Source organism: Doryrhamphus excisus, linkage group LG14, assembly GCF_037039965.1.
Source record: "Doryrhamphus excisus strain RoL-2023G ecotype Guam linkage group LG14, RoL_Dexc_Guam_v1.1, whole genome shotgun sequence".
In the NCBI taxonomy this organism is placed as follows: domain Eukaryota; kingdom Metazoa; phylum Chordata; class Actinopteri; order Syngnathiformes; family Syngnathidae; genus Doryrhamphus; species Doryrhamphus excisus.
In genome coordinates this window covers 8,633,846-8,651,311 of record NC_136370.1, presented here as the reverse complement: position 1 = coordinate 8,651,311, position 17,466 = coordinate 8,633,846, and the positions used below count along the sequence as shown (strand labels likewise).

Below are 17,466 nucleotides of genomic sequence, written 5' to 3'. Positions count from 1 at the left end.
GATTCAAAACTTGAATCAACAGCAAAGCGGACAGCTGTGATTCATCTCTTTTTTTTTACTACATCCAGTCGTTCCTCGCCACTTGGCGGATTGAACATCGCTTCCTCACTTTATCTCGTTCTATTCTCAAAAATGAATTCATTAAAAGATATTTGCTGTTTTGTGGTTGACTATGGTGTATTATTAGTCAATAAATATTGAAACACAAGTCCTTTGTAGTATTCTGGTCACTGGGTGTCAGTTGTGTTTTATTGAAAAGACATTACCATACAGTACATGGAGTCAGACAATATGATTGTCAGTGAAAACAGGTTCTCCTCGGTTTCTGTGTGGAAGTGGTACGTTTTTGACTCCTTACTTTTTCTTCCGCACTCCCTTTGAAACCCTTTTTAAGTCATAGTAACAACTGTATTTACAAAGTCATAAACAGGTTTTCTATACTCTAACTACAAAAATATTCAATTTATTAATATTGAATCCTACTTCACTTATTTAGTGCTTGGGTCTGGAACCAGTTAACCGTGACGAATGAGGGACAACTCTAATTGTGTTATTTTCTGTCCTGCAAAAGCAGCAAAGGTTTTGCCATCACAATAGAAATGTTTCTAATTGTGGCGTGTCTCAGTGAAGAAGTATGGAATAAACAGATATGAGAAGTTATATGAATATGATGTAACTATGAGTGATTTCTGAGCAAAATATGAACTAAAAGTGACTCATGTTCCACATGGATTAGTTCCGTCTCCAACAACATTCTGGAAGTCACTTCATTTGCCATTGTTCACTCACACTACACAAAAAGCTGAATAAGGAGTCAACACGAGTTGTGGTGGCTCCCCCTTGGGAAAACACTGCCCCTTGTGTTTTATCAAAGAATTGCAAGTCACACGCTCAGCCCCCGCAAAAGAGCTATAACAGGACCTATAACAGGTCAAAAGGGCGGCCGTAGTGACGATGCTGTAGCGTAATAAAGCTTTTATGATCGTATATGAATTTGGTTTGGAACACATTTTAATAAAGTTGACTTTTGAAAGAAAGTGCTGCCACATTAAGCATTGCCATCTTACGTCCCACATCGTTGAGTACATGTATGCTGTATTATAATGCTCTATATTTTATTCTTTATCATCATGTATTTATAAATTATTCCAGACTTAGAGTGAATGAGACGAGTTTCTGTGGATTTTTTTTTTTTTTACTGAGAAACAGCTCTGGTTGTGTTTTCTTTTTTGATAAGAAATCCACAAATATGTCTGGGATTCACTGTACAGTACTTTTTCCCAGCTGTGGCTGTGCTTTATGAATCAAGTTGGTATTTTCTTTAGAAAAATGTAGTTGTGATATTTGGATATGCTTTATTAAACCGCTGAGGGAAATGAATGGAAAAAACATCATGTAAAAATCATGGATTGTTTCATGGAGGTGATGCAGTGAAAGACCTAAGTATCTACGTTATAAGAGTAAGTTATAAGAAGGTAGTGGACGCTTTGTTGACGTTACAACCCCCCCATCCCCCAATTGAAACTGACCCACCCACCTCGCCCCCTCCCTCTTCCCCCACTTTGCCTGCCCGCCTGCCTGCCTGCGTGCGCGTGCGTGTGCCATTCTGGCAGCGTAACATCTGTGCGTACGCGGTCGTGATTGTTGTGAAGATGGCGGAGGGGGAGACGGAGAGGGAATATGACACACGGAAAGCGATCGACGAGCTCCGCGGCCGCTTCCACGGCTTGACCACGGCACTGAGGGAGAGCTCGCAGTCTCCGCTGGAAGCCTCGCTGCATTTCTGCCAGGACTTTTGCCAGGTTAGCCCCGTTCTTCCCGCTCGCTCATCCACCCCCCTCGGGCAGCCCTCCTCTCTGGCTTCCTGGCCGAGGATGCGCGTCTACATTGGCTACAACAATGTAGCTAAGCAGCTAGCCGCTGTGCTAGCTTGCAGCTAATTCCAAAACCGAGAACAGGAACGTGCTTTTCAACCGTTCCCCCGTTGATGTGTGCTTATTATTTGTCATTATCCACAAAACCCGACTATACTAGTGGAGATATAACACGCTCATGTGCGTGCACAATGCTTGTGTTGCTCACATTTACCAGGCCAAATTGCTAGCATTAGATCAATGCTGCTAGCTGGTATGCGGGGTCCCCCTGTCCTGTGCAGTGGTCATGCTGTGCAAAAAAATGGAGGTGTGAGTGAGCGATTGCAACCTAAATGCACGGAATTAGCTTATTACATTGATACTAATTGCGTAATACAGCCGTTATAGTCCAGCACGGTGATGTTTTTGATCGCTAAGGAAATAGGCTACTTTGATGAGGTAGAAAAATCAATGATTTGTTGCCAATGCTAGCTTAGGCCCTTTGCACTCATTTCATCCAGCTAATCACACCACAGAGATGTTCATTTAAAAGTAGCCACATTAGCAACAGCAAATACGTTGACTGCAGCTGGTTGAGGTACGAGCATGAATGAACTCCATTAAACTCTACTTATTTATTTGCTACGACCACGTTGAATTATTGTTTCTAATCGTCGTCTTCTTGGTGGCTACTCTATTAGCTGTGCTTTGAAGTTAACAAAGATCCTGCTTCCAGTGTTGATATCCTGCAACTTAAAACCAAGTTCTTTGTGTGAAAGGGCGAACAACCTCGGCCTCTGTGCACTTAACATATCGAAGGAGTGGTGTTTGCAAACCTTGAGGAATAATCGAGTCATTTAGCATCTACATGATGCCCAAATCTAGCATGAATGGGGGAAATTGGTTATTATAAAAATGGAGAATTGGTTATTTCTGACTATACAAATCTTTATTTCACTTATTAAAATGTAATTCAAAAGCTGTCTGCAAAAATATTCTCAGTTGCAGTAGTACAATGCAGTATAACCACAATAGTAAACATATGGTTAACAATACAGTTGTTGTTTTGCATTAAGCTACACATTAATCAATCACTATGTACTTGGGAATGAATCTGTAATCATTATTTTCTTAACTATATCAGATATAGCGATATTGTCCAGCACTTCATTTCCAATACCAATATAGGCAACAGCTATTCCCACAAATTAATGTCATAACTTGTGTAATGAATTAACACATTATGCTTATTATACTGTATCTTTCACAAACAAAACAACATGAGACAAATACTGCAGTTTGCAATGTAAGTTTCAATTAAAATTTCAAAATTTATTTTAAACAATTTGTCTCACCAAAACTCACTTAAAACCCATGAACAGAGGTTCTCCTTCTGGCACACAAATTCAGGTGGTGACTGTGCACTACATTTCTATGTGACACAAGCATCAATATAAGAACAAAGTAAAATGTCAAGTATGAAACTCATTACCAAAATTAGAACCGGGAAGACACCTGACTGCATAACCCGCTTTTTCATTGCAAATTGCTTATTTCTAATCCAAAAGTGAAACTTGGAAATAAGTCCAGATCGTGGACATCATCACTCGTATGCTGACATCATTATTGGCAGAAGAACAGATACCAATATAAATATAAATAAGGTTAAGATGTTTCCATTATCTGAGATTATTCCTTTTGAATTGTCTAAGGGTGAGTTCACACTCGTAATTTTTGGTCTCGTTACTCTGCTCGTATGTTATAAACGGCATAACACAGTCAAGTAGATACAGTCTCGGTGAACCTAAATGAGGTTATGGTAATGGTTATGGTGCCACGTTTTTATATTCGATCGGAATCAAACGATCCATAGCAACGCCCAACAGAAAAACTGAGTGAAAATAATAAGAAAATGTGTTAAATCATAAGTCATCATCATCAAGTTAAATCTAAGTCCAGAAGCGTAAATACAGTAGTTAAATACGCCTGGCTCTTGTCAATGAACGGGTTGTGTTGCTCATTACAGTTTGGTGAAGTCGTCGGAAATGGTGTATGCGTGCAGCATTTACAATGACAAAAAATATACCATATAAAGTAATATCCTCTAAATGTCTTTTGTCTTTGGGTGTGCAAGGTCATCAGGCACGTATATGGCACACATGCAGTCCCAATCGAGACATGACTTTGTTCATATGCTAGACATATGATAGAATGGTTTAGTCCTCTGACAAAAACACAAGTGTGAACGCAAACTAGACTATACCAAAGTATTCTTTTGTTTATTTGAATGTTTGGTCCGGACTAGAGTTACTAGTAACTACCCTACTCCTAAAAAGCTTGAAAAACCTCAATCGTACATACAAGTATATCGTACAGAGACGGTATCATCAACAGGAGGCTGTAGCACATTCTTACTTATTCTTACTGTCTTGTGTTGTTCCTTTCCCCCGGTAGGTCCTGGTGGAACATGCCAGCCGTTGGAAAACTGATGAGGATCCGCTGCCTTTGCTGGAGGTTTACATGGTGGCCGTCCTCAGCTTCGCCAACGCCGCCTCCTGTCTCTCCTCCGAATGTGAAAATGTGCCACTCCTACTTGAAAAGTTAGCATTGTGAGTACCATCTGTAGTCTTATTGAATTGTGTCATTTTGTCAAGAGTTTCTGTTGTTTGATCTGATGGGTGAAGGGGCGGCAGTGGCTCAGTGGGTATAGCAGGTTGTCCAGAAACCGGAAGGTCGGGGGTTCGATCTTCGCTTCTTTTATCCAGTCACTGTTGTTGTGTCCCTGGGCAAGACACTTCACCTGCGCTTCCTTCATTGCTGCCCACACAGTTGTATGAATGTGAATGAAGTTCGGGGCTGGTCAGAGAAGCAGTAGGCCCAAATTGCTACAAATGTAGATTACCAGTTTACCACCACCAGTGTGAAACTGGGGAGTGATGTGCTTTGGGTACCTTGAAAGCAGCAATATGAAATGTTCAATATGAATCTGTTACTACTATTATAAGTGCATTACTGTATGTTATCATAGCGGCATCCCTGAAGGAAAGGTGAAAAGTTTCTACATTACTCTTCATTACTCTCACATGCTAACTCTGTTGTACAACTACGAACAAATATTAATTAAACGTAAGTGACATATCCAAATAAGGTAACCAAAATATACGAAATGATGCAGCGCCGTCCCACACCACTAATGTCTGTGTATTATTTGCTTGTTTGTGATAGGGCAGACAATGGTTTATGCAAATTGTACATTGGCTATTTAAATTGCAATGCATACTACACCGACCACAACATTAGGTGCTTGTGCACAATGAGATCCTACACAATCAGATTGTGTGTCTTGATAGTACTGTTTTTTAAAAATTGTATACATTGTACAAAATTAGGGCTATTATTGTGTTGGTAGATTGCAGTGGCAGAAAATTGCCCTACATTATTATCTGAGGGGTTTTTGGTTACTATATTTACAGGAGAGATTAGATGCATCTTTTCAGCACACTCCATATTGTTACAATGTTATACTGACATTGTCAACCCTGTACAGGCATAATTTTTGACACAGCTCTTTAACTGTATCTTTTTTGATTGTGCAGGCATCCCAAATAATCCTATACATACCAAGTTAAGTGCATGCGGCCCTTTTATAAGAAATAATTAACGCTAAATTGAGTATAACTTGCTGTTACTGCTGCTCCATATTCCCTCTTCATTATAGGTGAAAATAGCATAACAGCACCGCATTTTTGGGATGTTATTCTTACACATCGTTATTTGTTTGGTGACCTATAGTAAATGTGGCGTTAACAACTTCTGTGTGTTTGGTTTTGTAGGAGCTGTGCGGAGCTGGTGCTCCTACTGCCCCAGAACATCCCTGGTGCCTTATGGGAGGAGTTTCAGTCCTCTATGAAGGTCAGTCTGCTTTTCTTATGCGACGACAGGCCATATCTAAAGCAACGACAATGCATTGAGTTGAAAAATGTGTATATTTTTCTGTGAATGCCCTTGCTGGTGTGTGGTCAGCCAAAAAGTGATTCCTCTGTGACGACATATTCATCTGTCTTTTGTTACAGTTGGCACACAGCCTTTTGCAAGAAAGTGGGAGTGCACAGCTTCGCCCGCTTTTTGCTCTGGCACAGCAAGATGGCATCTGGTCCAACACCACACTCAGCAGCATCTTGTCCAACACCACCCTTCAAACTGAGCAAGGTTCTTGCCCACTCACTTACACTTTTGTTTACATATCTTGTCAGGGGTCACAATACACTCAGCTCACGTGACGAGACCCGATATTGTGTTCATGAGACAATATTCTAAGATTGAGAAAACAAGAATGACAAAGTATAGGACAGGACAAACATTTCCCATGATGCTTAGCATGTCGAAACAAAAAGTAGTCAATTTCCAAAAGTGAAGATCCTATACATGTTTTGTCGTGTCATACAGCCATTGTGTTTGACCTGAAAAAGAGTGAATAAGCTTGATCAGACATTTTCATCAGACACATATCCGGCCTTCAAAATAAGAGCACAGTTTGCCATTTCTCATCTAATTGTGTAAATAAAATAAGGGTGTCATAAATATATATACAGTATATATAATATAATGTGACTGGAATTGCATCGGTCACTACATCTTCCTTAATCACAAGCACAAACATTACAGTTTGTTGAATACTTTGGAGCAATGTGTGGAAGGGCTGACATCGCCTTAGAAAAGTGAGCCAATCTACATTTACAATTACTGGACAAAATTGTCCAGTGATGTATAAATATCAGAATTTTCGGATTTATTAATGGATAGTTGATTAACTAACACCCCAAATATGCTGGTAAAATAAGTATAAAAAGTATAAAACAGAGTTTTAACAAATTGAAAAAAGGGAATTTGGGAAAAAATAAAACAGATTTCTTTGGGCCCTGGCATAACTACAGCCTCTACCGAAGCTGTTAAACTCTAATGAAAAATAGCACCCTCCAAGTGGTGCAGGGAACAAGGTGGCTTGGATTGCAAGATTTAATATGCACAAAGCACTTAATGTGCGGCTTCAATCCTGCCACTTCCATATTACATGCATTATCATTCATACTAGCAATCCCATAGCTCACAGTCTGATAGACTTTGGCTCATCGTCACGTTTTAATCTTGTGGAATCTGGTGTTTTGTGACACAAATCATAATTCACCTATGTACCTGACTCATGTTTGTGTCATTCTTCTCCCTTCTTCTTGTGTTTAGTTCACGAGTATCTCGAGATGGAAGGTCCCACTCTTCTCAGCATGCGTATAAAGCACCTTATCAAAATAGACAGTGTTGATAAAGCTGCCACCCTTGCAAAGACCTGCTCAGAGTACCCAGGATATGAAGGACAAGGGAACTTCAAGCAAACCTACTTGCTCTGCATTTGCATGACCAAAAGTCAGGACCAGCTCATGGAAGAGGTAAACAAGCAATCCTCTTGTATTTTGTTTTTATCTGCAAATCTTCACAATTATTTGCCAAAATACACAATTTGTATTTGCTGGGCCCCCACGTGACTGACACTCTTGAAGGTTCCACTTATTTGTGATATAAAGCTTTTTGTGCAGTAAGGATACTCAGTATATCTTCTGTTCATTGCACATCTTAAAAAGTGCAAAAACATACATTGTGGAATATTTGATAGCTTTCTAGACAGAATTGGCTCTCTCAGATCCTGCCCCTTTTACACTGCAGGGTACCGACTTTTTTTGCCATGAACTCATTGCAATTCCTGCGATTGGCTGCCGACTAGTCCAGGGTGTACCCCACCTCAGGGTTCGGCTTTATATTGGCATATGCTGATATGCACATGTTTTTTACAGAAATAGGCCCATAGTAATAAGTGATCAGTGGGGGCATCCCTTGAACATACCATAACCACATATGTATCTGTGTTTATGTAAACGTCAGTCTAAAGTGTAGGGCTGTAACTCGGGGTCTTGATATCACATTTTCACTTCCGATCCAATAACAAAATTGGGGCCTTGGTTACCAGTTGATATCGATATAAACTTGCTATCAGCACGCATCGTACATACTTTTATTACTTATTTTGTAGTTTTGAATAGTTAGAACAGGCTTGATCAAGTGATTACTCAAACAGAGCAATAGTCAGCAACCGTAGGTATGAGTAAAACAGACCCATTTACTTCTTTGTCCTCACAGCCATCTGAATGCTTTTTTATTTAATTATAGCAAGTCCCCTCAAGGGCCACACAGTGAATAAGTGGTTAGCATGTTGGCCACACAGTCGGGAGATCAGGAAGCTGATTCTCCACTTTGGGTATCTCTGTGGAGTTTGCATGTTCTCCCTGTGCGTGTGTGGGTCTTCTCCGGGTACTCCGGTTTCATCCCAATTCCAAAAACATGCATTTTAATTGACGAGTCCAGTGCCCCGCTGTTTGCGCTTAGGAGCAGTGAAAAGAGAAAAGCTACTGTAATCTAGGTTTTTAGGATATCCACTGATGTCATAAAAGTATCAATAAAGCATGGGCGCCACGATTGCAGGAGGCACATTCATTCATGTACACAGCGAGACTCTTTGGCAACTGTCGAAAGTCAACACACACAACACACAGCCTTCAAAACAAGAGCACTGTGCGTCATCCTTTTTACTTGTGGTAACAAAATAAGGGTGTTTAAAAAGGAAAATTATGGCATTCATGATACTGAACGACCAGCCATTTTCAGTTGTTTCACTTTACTTTAGGTAAGAGACTCAAATCAGGTCTGCAGTGTAAGCTGCTGTGCAAGTTTTGTTTTGAAATGTGAAAAATAATAGACTAATGGAAGTGATATAATTTGGTAGTTTGGACAGCAGTTCTCTAAACCTTTCATTTATACTTGAGATAACTACCAAAGTAGTTAATATCATTCATCCGTTTTCTATTCCGCTTAGCCTCACTAGAGTTGCGTGTATGCTGGAGCCTATCGCAGCTGTCTTTGAGCGAGATGCGGGGTACACCCTGGACTGGTAGCCAGCCAATCACAGGGCACATATAGACAAACAACCATTCACAATTGCATTCATACCTATGGACAATTTGGAGTCACCAATTAACCTAGCATGTTTTTGGAATGTGGGAGGAAACCCAGGCATGCACGGGGAGAACATGCTACTAACTCCACACAAAGATGCCCAAGCGGAGAATCGAACCAAGTCTTCCCCATCTCCTGACTGTGTAGCGTACATGCTAACCAATCGTCCACCGTGCGGACCTAATATCATTCAATAATTCACAATTTAATTCAATACGGCAATAAAGATAGTTACACATAATTCCTCAATAGTTGTGTGCGTAACCTGAGAACCGGTAATATGTCCTGTCATGTCTTAGTCCAGTTAGCATTTGCTATCAAACATTACAGACCGATGTAATAAAACATGTTTGTATTGTTTTCCGAGTATTGTTCAATGTCTTTGAGATGTCTTTAAACAAATCCTTTAACTACATGTACACAATCACTACAGGCAACATTTGTCATCTTGTGAATTGGCATTATTTCTGGATTCCACCTCAATTGGCTGTTTGTTGCTTTCCTATAGATATCATCAATGGACTGCAAAGATGCTCTTGAAATGATCTGTAACTTGGAGTCGGAAGGAGATGAGAAAGGCGCACTCTGCTTATGCTCTGCCTTTCTCAAGCGACAGCTTCTCCAGGGAGATGTTTATTGTGCCTGGTTAGTACTGACGTCTTGACAGCTTTCCAGTCTGCGCACGTCTGTCAGCTACACCAGTCACTATTTTTACTTACGCATTTGATTTTTTTGCAGGGAACTGACGCTATTCTGGAGTAAGCTACTCATGCGTTTAGAGTCGTCTGCGGACTCATTCCTCAGCCACAGCAAAGAGCTGGCTCTTCTCTGTAGAAGTGTCTGTCACATTCTATTCCTCATCAAAGTCATCCAGAATGAGGTAAAAAATAAAGTACTAAATTCAAAGTAAATCTGGTGAACATTGTTATCCACCTATGCAATCCTCTGCAAAATTTATGTTCTGTCTGTCATGTTCTTAGGTTGGAGAGGTGGGGCTTCCAGTTTGTGTGGAAATGTGCATTCAAGCTCTGAAAATGACCTCAAGTGACCATAAGGATAGCAAGTCCACGATCTGCAAGACTATTTCCTGTCTCTTGCCAACTGATCTTGAAGTGAAGCGTGCATGCCAGCTGACTGAATTCCTCCTCCAACCTACTGTTGACTCTTACTATGCCGTTGAGTCGCTGTACAATGAACCGGATCAAAAACCAGAAGAGGACGGAAGTCTACCGGTGCCCAATTCCTTACGCTGTGAGTTACTGCTGGCCTTGAAGACACAGTGGCCTTTTGATCCAGAGTTCTGGGACTGGAAAACACTGAAATGCAATTGCTTGGCACTGATGGGAGAGGAAGCAGCTATCGTGTCATCTATTGATACACTCAATGACACGGATGAGCAAGAAGTGGAAGGTACAGTTGGAAAACACCCGGAGCACAGAGACTTGGAGGACTTTTTCTTAACCACTACGAATGAACTCAATGAAATCACAGATGAAAAAGAAAAAAACAGAGAGGCAAAGAAACTCAGAGAGCAAGGATTTGTGTCGGCGCGCTTCAGAAACTGGCGAGCATACATGCAGTATTGTGTTCTGTGTGACAAGGAGTTCTTGGGTCACAGGATAGTTCGGCACGCTCAGAAGCATTTTAAAGATGGAGTGTATCTATGTCCTATTTGTGCAGACAGTTTCGAAAGTAGGGAGGTTTTAGAGCCACATGTAGCGTCCCATGTCAAACAGTCTTGTAAAGAACGTCTAGCCGCCATGAAAACTGCTAGAAAGGGGGGGTTAAAACCACCTCAATCCCCAAAAAGCCCCCCGAAAAGTATAAGAGTGGTTTCAGTCAACAATGACTGTCAAATTGGCCTCCCACCAGAGAAGGTAGAACAAACGACATCTGATGTGCAAATGAGTCAAGACTGTTTCTGTCCGGTCAAAAATTGCTCCAAGGCTTTCAAAGTTTTCCGCAACCTCATGGCTCACGTCAGGTCGCACAAAGACGACGAAGAAGCCATGAGGTTTTTGCAGATACAAAAACAGAAAGTGGTGTGCCAGTATTGCAGGCGTCAGTTTGTTAACGTCCAACATCTCAACGACCATTTGCAGATGCACTGCGGCAGCAAACCATACATTTGTATACAACTCGATTGCAAGGCAAACTTTAATTCCAATTCGGAACTCCTCATGCATCGGAAAACACATACAGACTTTAAGGCCCGGTGCATGTTTCCAAATTGCGGGCAGATTTTCAGTGAGGCCTACCTTTTGTATGACCACGAGGCTCAGCATTACCTAACATACACATGCCCGACAGATAACTGCGGTAAAGTATTCTACTCGCAGACTCAGTTCTTATCTCACCAACAGATTCACAATACAAGTAATGCTGTTGTCATGTCAAATGAAAGTTCTCCTGTCATTCCAAACGTTAAGCCACCGCAGGAGAGTGCGCTGTGTAAGCCAGACACAAATCCTGCTGTTGTTTGCCTTGACACCAATAATTCTGATGCTTGTATAAATGAAGCATCAAAGGCAAACATTTCACCATGCAGTTCCCCTGGGGTTGTTAGGGAGCTCATTCCTGTTAGAGTGAAACATTCGATTGAAAACATGCTCAATTCTGTGGCGCATATTGAATTGAGAGATCCACAGAAATACTACACTCCACTGACAAACCCTACTTCAGCACCAGCTGCACCAGAGGTGCCACATGCACACCAGGCTATGACTGAGGAAGCCAAAATTCCCCCAATTTATCCCAAACCTAGTGTTACAAATCTTGTGGCAAATCAGCAGGGAGAAGGGCAAACTAACCAAGTTAGCAACTGTCAGAAAGTGACACCACAAATGATTTCTCCCAGCCAAATCAAGACGGAAATCCCTTCGGCACCTGGATATCCCCCCGGAATGCCTGTTGTTTCTAGTAATGAAGAAAACCTCCACTCTTGTCCCCATAATGAGTGCACAAGGGCTTACAGTACAAACAAAAGCTTATCTCGGCACGTGAAGAAGCAACACCCTGAAATCTTTGAGGATTGGAAATTGGCCAAGAAGTACAATAAAGTGGCCAAAATTACAGCAAAAAAGGCACCAGCTGGAGTAGCTGTGCCCAGTCAGCATCCGAACGCAAATATCAAGCCAACAAATCAGCAAGGACCACTATGCAACAAACCAGGCATGGAGCAAATAGATTACCTAGTAGGATGTTCAACTTCACCTACCCAGTGTTATCCAAGCTCAATGGATCCTGTGCCCATCACTCCAATGGTTAACCCCACCCTGTACCCATCCTGGAGTAGCTCAAACACGACCGGTGAAATCATGCAGCCTGACATGTCGCAGCCGTGGCCTGCACCTTCGGTGAACAGCTGCTATCCAGATTCCTTCAACGTGAATGAGTACCCCTCCCGTAGCTATCCGCAGTGGCAGCCAGATCCTTATCACAGCACACAACCCCCTCTCCCAGCCGAAAGAGAGCAATCAATGATAGCTTTACATGGCCCCACTAGGTCTCCTTCAGATTCAAGTTTGATGTCCCAATACTTGTCCAGCTCGTTAATGCTTGACAATGGAGGGCAAATGCACAATGGAGGGAATCAGTACGGACTAATGCCTCCCGAAGGCAGTGGAGGTCCTATGGATGTGAGGAAAAACGCCCAATCAAACCTGGTAGGACAGGTGGATAATGGGAACAGCATGTCGACAATTCACAGTCAACCCGAAGGAAGCTACCACACTCCATATGCTCAGAGTGAGAACTCAACCTCTCAGAGCTCACCAGTTAATATGCCTATGAAATGTTTGAGCCCAGAAGCCCACGTGACACCAAAACCAGCAACAGAATTAATTAAAACAGAAAACATAGCAGCCCCTGCTTATGACCAGATGGACAACGCTGTGGACGGAATGCTAAGCCCACATAGTGTCACCCAGACTGACTTTCATTACGAAGGAGACTGCACTAATGCAGAATGTGACGTCGCTGACGATAAAGATGATGGTGATGCGCAAAAAGGAAAACGCAGCAAGCTGAGCAAGCGCACCAAATGGCCGGCCATCATTAAGGACGGCAAGGTCATCTGCCGGAGATGCTTCAGAGAGTTTTCAAGCACAAAGTCCCTGGGAGGCCACCTGTCTAAGCGCTCGCAATGCAGGCCATTAGATGAAATTGACCTGACTGCTGATCTGCCAACATCATTTCTTGATTTTCTCAATGACCCGCATGTCCCAGAAACTAATGGAGCCATGTTTAACATGTCCAACGGCGATTTTTCACAGGACCCGTGCAGCTTGACCGCCCTTAACTCTTCCATGGTGCTGAAACAAGAACCCCAAAACACAAACATAACTGACTACTCCAGCGTGTCTGCTGCTACCCCTGAAAACCAGCAAATGAAATCAGTCGGGCTGGCGAACACTGCTGTTTCTGCTCCTCATCAAGAGGATCACTTGATGGAAATATCCAATGCCTTTCAAAGGCTGGATTTGATTGAAGCTGCCCAAGAGAAGATGCGGAGTACTTTGTCCCTCGAGCCAAATCCCCCCCGTTGTGATATGAAGTCAGACATTAAAAAATGCAAACCCACACCGAGCAAAAAAGATGACAAGGTGTTGCCAAAGGTATCCAAGCCTTTTAAATGTGACCAGGCTGACTGCGACTTCTCATTCATGACAAAAGAAGCGCTATTCAAACATTTAAGTAAAATGCATGATTACTCTAATGACATGATTGAAGAACTCAAAAGAACCCCATCCAAACTGTCCCCGTACACTTGTCAGATTTGCTCCAAAACATTTACAAGAACGACAGGCCTGAGAATTCACTATGAGAAAGTTCACCGATTGTCAAAGGCTGAAATACAAAGGCTCAAAATGGGCGCTCGAAATAGGCGGGCACCCCGACAGAACGACCTTTCGTCCACTAGCAATGCGGCAGCTGAGGCGAGCAATGTAAACAATTCCCCAACTAGCATTACGTCAATTAAACAAGAGCCCTTTGACGTTGCAATCGTACCTCAAACTGATAGCACAAACAATCCAGACGTTCCTGAAGTGGCGTCACCAGGAAATCCTGTAAACATGGGTTACCCACAAGCAGAACCGACTGTCACCTGTTTTCCAGGGGATGAAAGCTATCAAAATATTACTGTTTCAACCAATGACAGGCCATCAGTTGAGTGTATGCAGGCAGTTCCTGAAAGGTCCCCTGAGCAGCTAACAGCGGGTACTGTTGTAAGTTTGGATATCTCACAGCAATTAGGTTTAATGGAGAAAGGAGAGCAGCCTCTAGGCCGCAAAATGAAAGCGCCAAAGTTCAGCCCCCCTCCTGGCTGTGCTTCAGCCTCCCCAGAAAAACCAAGCAGCTCCAAAAGTGCACCCATTCAAGATGAAACCCAGAAGAAGCTTAAAAAAAGACTGGGGCTCAAAATGTGCGACGCTGACAATGCCTTCAATCCCTACAGACCGTACCGCTGTGTTCATGAAGGATGCACTGCTGCTTTCACCATCCAGCACAATTTAATCCTCCATTACCGGGCCATGCATCAGTCGTCCCTGCCCCCAGGCAAAGCAGAGAGCACTCCTGAGACTATGAGCGTTCCAAATGGTCAGGAGAGCTACGAGAGACTGGACGATCAAGAAATCAGGTGTCAAGTGAAGAACTGTTCGCGAGTGTTCATGGGAATCACAAGGTTAGTGCAGCATTACCTCTTGCTTCACAAATTCACCCGGGACAAAGCCACCTCCATGATGGCCAGTATGCCCATTGGGACTTTCAACTGCGACCGGCCGGAGTGCGCACTCCCCTTCAGCTCCGTGCCCACGTACATTGAGCACATAAAGAACTTCCACAAGGAAATCGCCATCTCCGAGAGTGGCTCGGTGGATACCACGTGCAGGTGCGAGTACGAGGGCTGCGACCGCATTTACTCCACAAAATCCAATCTTCTTCGCCACCTGATAAAGAAGCACGATTATGTTTATAATCCCAAAGCGACTGACAGAAGAAGGATGAAAGCAGTGGGATTGTTTCCAGGAGTCAACAACGGAAAGGAAAACGTGGAGAACAAATTTAAAATGAAGAAGAAAATTCTAAAGAAAAAAGATGGGAAGACCATTGAACATTGGAGCAATTTTGGGAAACCAACGCTAAAAACTCATGATGAAGCATCGGCCATGTGCACTAAGAAGTGGTCATTACAGTACCCATGCATGCTAATCGGCTGCGATGCAGTAGAGCGAGCTGAAAAGAGCATATTTAAACATTACGTGACCCACGGCCTCACTGAGCGATACATCGAAGACCAGCGGAGCCAGTTTATTTTCTGCAAAAAGTACTCTCGATCCAGATACAAAGATACTGACAAATCTGAGGGTGTGTGCACGTCGTCTGAGGAGACAGAACCTGAAGAGAGTGAAAAACCTACTGACCAAAAGACTGATGCAGATGTTGTAGAAAGATTATCCCAAGAGGACAGCAAGCTTTCCAATGACGAAAGCGCAGAGTCTCAAGTATCCACTGTGACGGAAAGTGGAGCTAAAAGAGGGCGTCCCAGAAAACCTACCATTCCCACACCAGCTTGTCCTGAGAGGATGCAGACCCTTAGGAATCGTACGACTGTTAGCAGCTCAGCAGAAAACTCAAATCCTAGTACTCCTGTAGCCACAGAACAACGAGATGAGGCTGTGATGCCGGGATCTTTTAAACCTTTGGGACTGGAGGACTCTTTCCTCAAGTTCTTGGAAACCTCAGAGTCAACACACTCCTCCAAACGCAAATCCAACGATACACCTGCTGATGAGCTGCCGTCCAAGAGACGACAAACTCTGAAACTGAGATCAGCAATGAGGACTAGGACAGGTTGTGAAAAACTGGTAGATTTTAGAAACCCACAGAATCTCAAATCGGTGAGCAATGTGAAGATTGTCATGGATAAAACGTTTTCACGTGGTGCTGATCTGTTGCTTAAGCAGCTACAAGACATGAAGCCCATGGTCATAATAAAAAGGTGGCTTTACAGTGGCTCATAGCCCCGTATTATATTTCCAACTCCTCACTCTCACTCAGGATTTGAGAAGTATGCTGCAGAACGGTTTGACAATGCATCCGAGTTCCAACTGTTAACAGTCCTGGTCACAGTTAACTATGAAATGGCCTATTTTATACACCATAAAATGTCTTTGACGATTTTAAGTATGTATGTTAGTCCTAATAACCAGGTAATCCATAGGGCATAGATTTTAGATTCATGTTTGTATTTATGCTTAGTACTGAAGATGTTTTTTTTTTCTTTTGCTAAATGGATACTTTTAAAGAAAAACTATGTTTTTTATATATCCCTATGGGATTTAAAGTTTTGTTTGTATTTATTTCATCCTTTTTCAACACTAGTAGACCTATCTGTAATATTTACATGTCTTCCACAAAGTGTTCAATAAAATGTTACTGTTTCTTTTGTAAAAATATCGTTTGTGTGCTTAATGGCGTTACAAATGCCTGATGTGACATTTTCTTCACGTTGTATATTGGTTGCATTTATTGGTTACTTTTATATACACTTTTATTGTGCAGCATCATGCAGGGAAAATGAATACTACTTGTACGTTTACTGAATGCATTTTGATACACTATTTTAAGAATGGGTTCAATTCCACCCTCGGGCATCTCTGTGTGGAGTTTGCATGTTCTCCCCGTGCATGCGTGGGTTTTCTCCGGGTACTCCGGTTTCCTCCCACATTCCAAAAACATGCTAGGTTAATTGGCGACTCCAAATTGTCCATAGGTATGAATGTGAGTGTGAATGGTTGTTTGTCTATATGTGCCCTGTGATTGGCTGGTGACCAGTCTAGAGTGTACCCCGCCTCTCACTCAAAGACAGCTGGGATAGGCTCCAGCACCCCCGCGACCCTCGTGAGGAAAAAGCGGTAGAAAATGAATGAATGAATGAAATGAATTTTAAGAATGATCATGACCTATATCATAATTGAGTCTGATTCTGTATGGTAGCATATGGTAGTATCTGTCACTATATTGAGCACAGAGTGTTTATTACTATTTGAATTATAATATAAATTCAATCTAAGTGTAAATACTATTGATAATCAATATAAATAACTATAATAAAATCACCCATCCATCTATTTTCTATGCTGCTTATCCTCGAGTATGCTGAAGCCTATCCCGGCTGTCGTTGGGCGAGAGGCGGGGTACAACCTGTGGACCGGTCGCCTGCCAATCACAGGGAACATATAAACAAACAACCATTCACACCACCACACACAAATTCATACCTATGGACAATTTGGAGTCAACCTCACGTGCATGTTTTTGGAATGTGGGAGGAAACTGGAGTACCCGGAGGAAAACCACACACGCATGGGTAGAACATGCAAACCCCACACGTCCATGCACAGAATTCAATATAATAACAATATTTTATGAATAATACACAGAATTAACATTTAGGATACTTCGAATCATCAGTATGTAAAGACAAAAGCATCATCCATCCATCTATTTTCTATGCCACATCATCACGAGGGTCACTGGGGTATGCTGG

The 17,466-nt window shown here is 42.3% G+C and overlaps 1 protein-coding gene across 1 annotated transcript; it reads left to right on the top strand.

Moving 5' to 3' along the window:
- Positions 1 to 1,619: 1,619 nt before the first annotated feature.
- On the top strand, positions 1,620 to 16,390 carry znf292a (zinc finger protein 292a). Its single transcript, XM_058091085.2, has 8 exons — positions 1,620 to 1,802; positions 4,308 to 4,462; positions 5,687 to 5,765; positions 5,927 to 6,062; positions 7,092 to 7,294; positions 9,421 to 9,557; positions 9,651 to 9,792; positions 9,893 to 16,390. The coding sequence occupies exons 1-8, from the start codon at positions 1,653 to 1,655 to the stop codon at positions 15,935 to 15,937; spliced, it is 7,047 nt and encodes a 2,348-aa protein (XP_057947068.2). The 5' UTR covers positions 1,620 to 1,652; the 3' UTR covers positions 15,938 to 16,390.
- The last annotated feature ends 1,076 nt before the right edge of the window (positions 16,391 to 17,466 follow it).

Bases quoted from the DNA above. Each gene is read 5' to 3' on its own strand.
- znf292a (XM_058091085.2), top strand. From the start codon at position 1,653: ATGGCGGAGGGGGAGACGGAGAGGGAATATGACACACGGAAAGCGATC. The intron at 4,463-5,686 runs GTGAGTACCATC...TTGGTTTTGTAG, and splicing joins CTACTTGAAAAGTTAGCATT to GAGCTGTGCGGAGCTGGTGC. The intron at 9,558-9,650 runs GTTAGTACTGAC...ATTTTTTTGCAG, and splicing joins GGAGATGTTTATTGTGCCTG to GGAACTGACGCTATTCTGGA.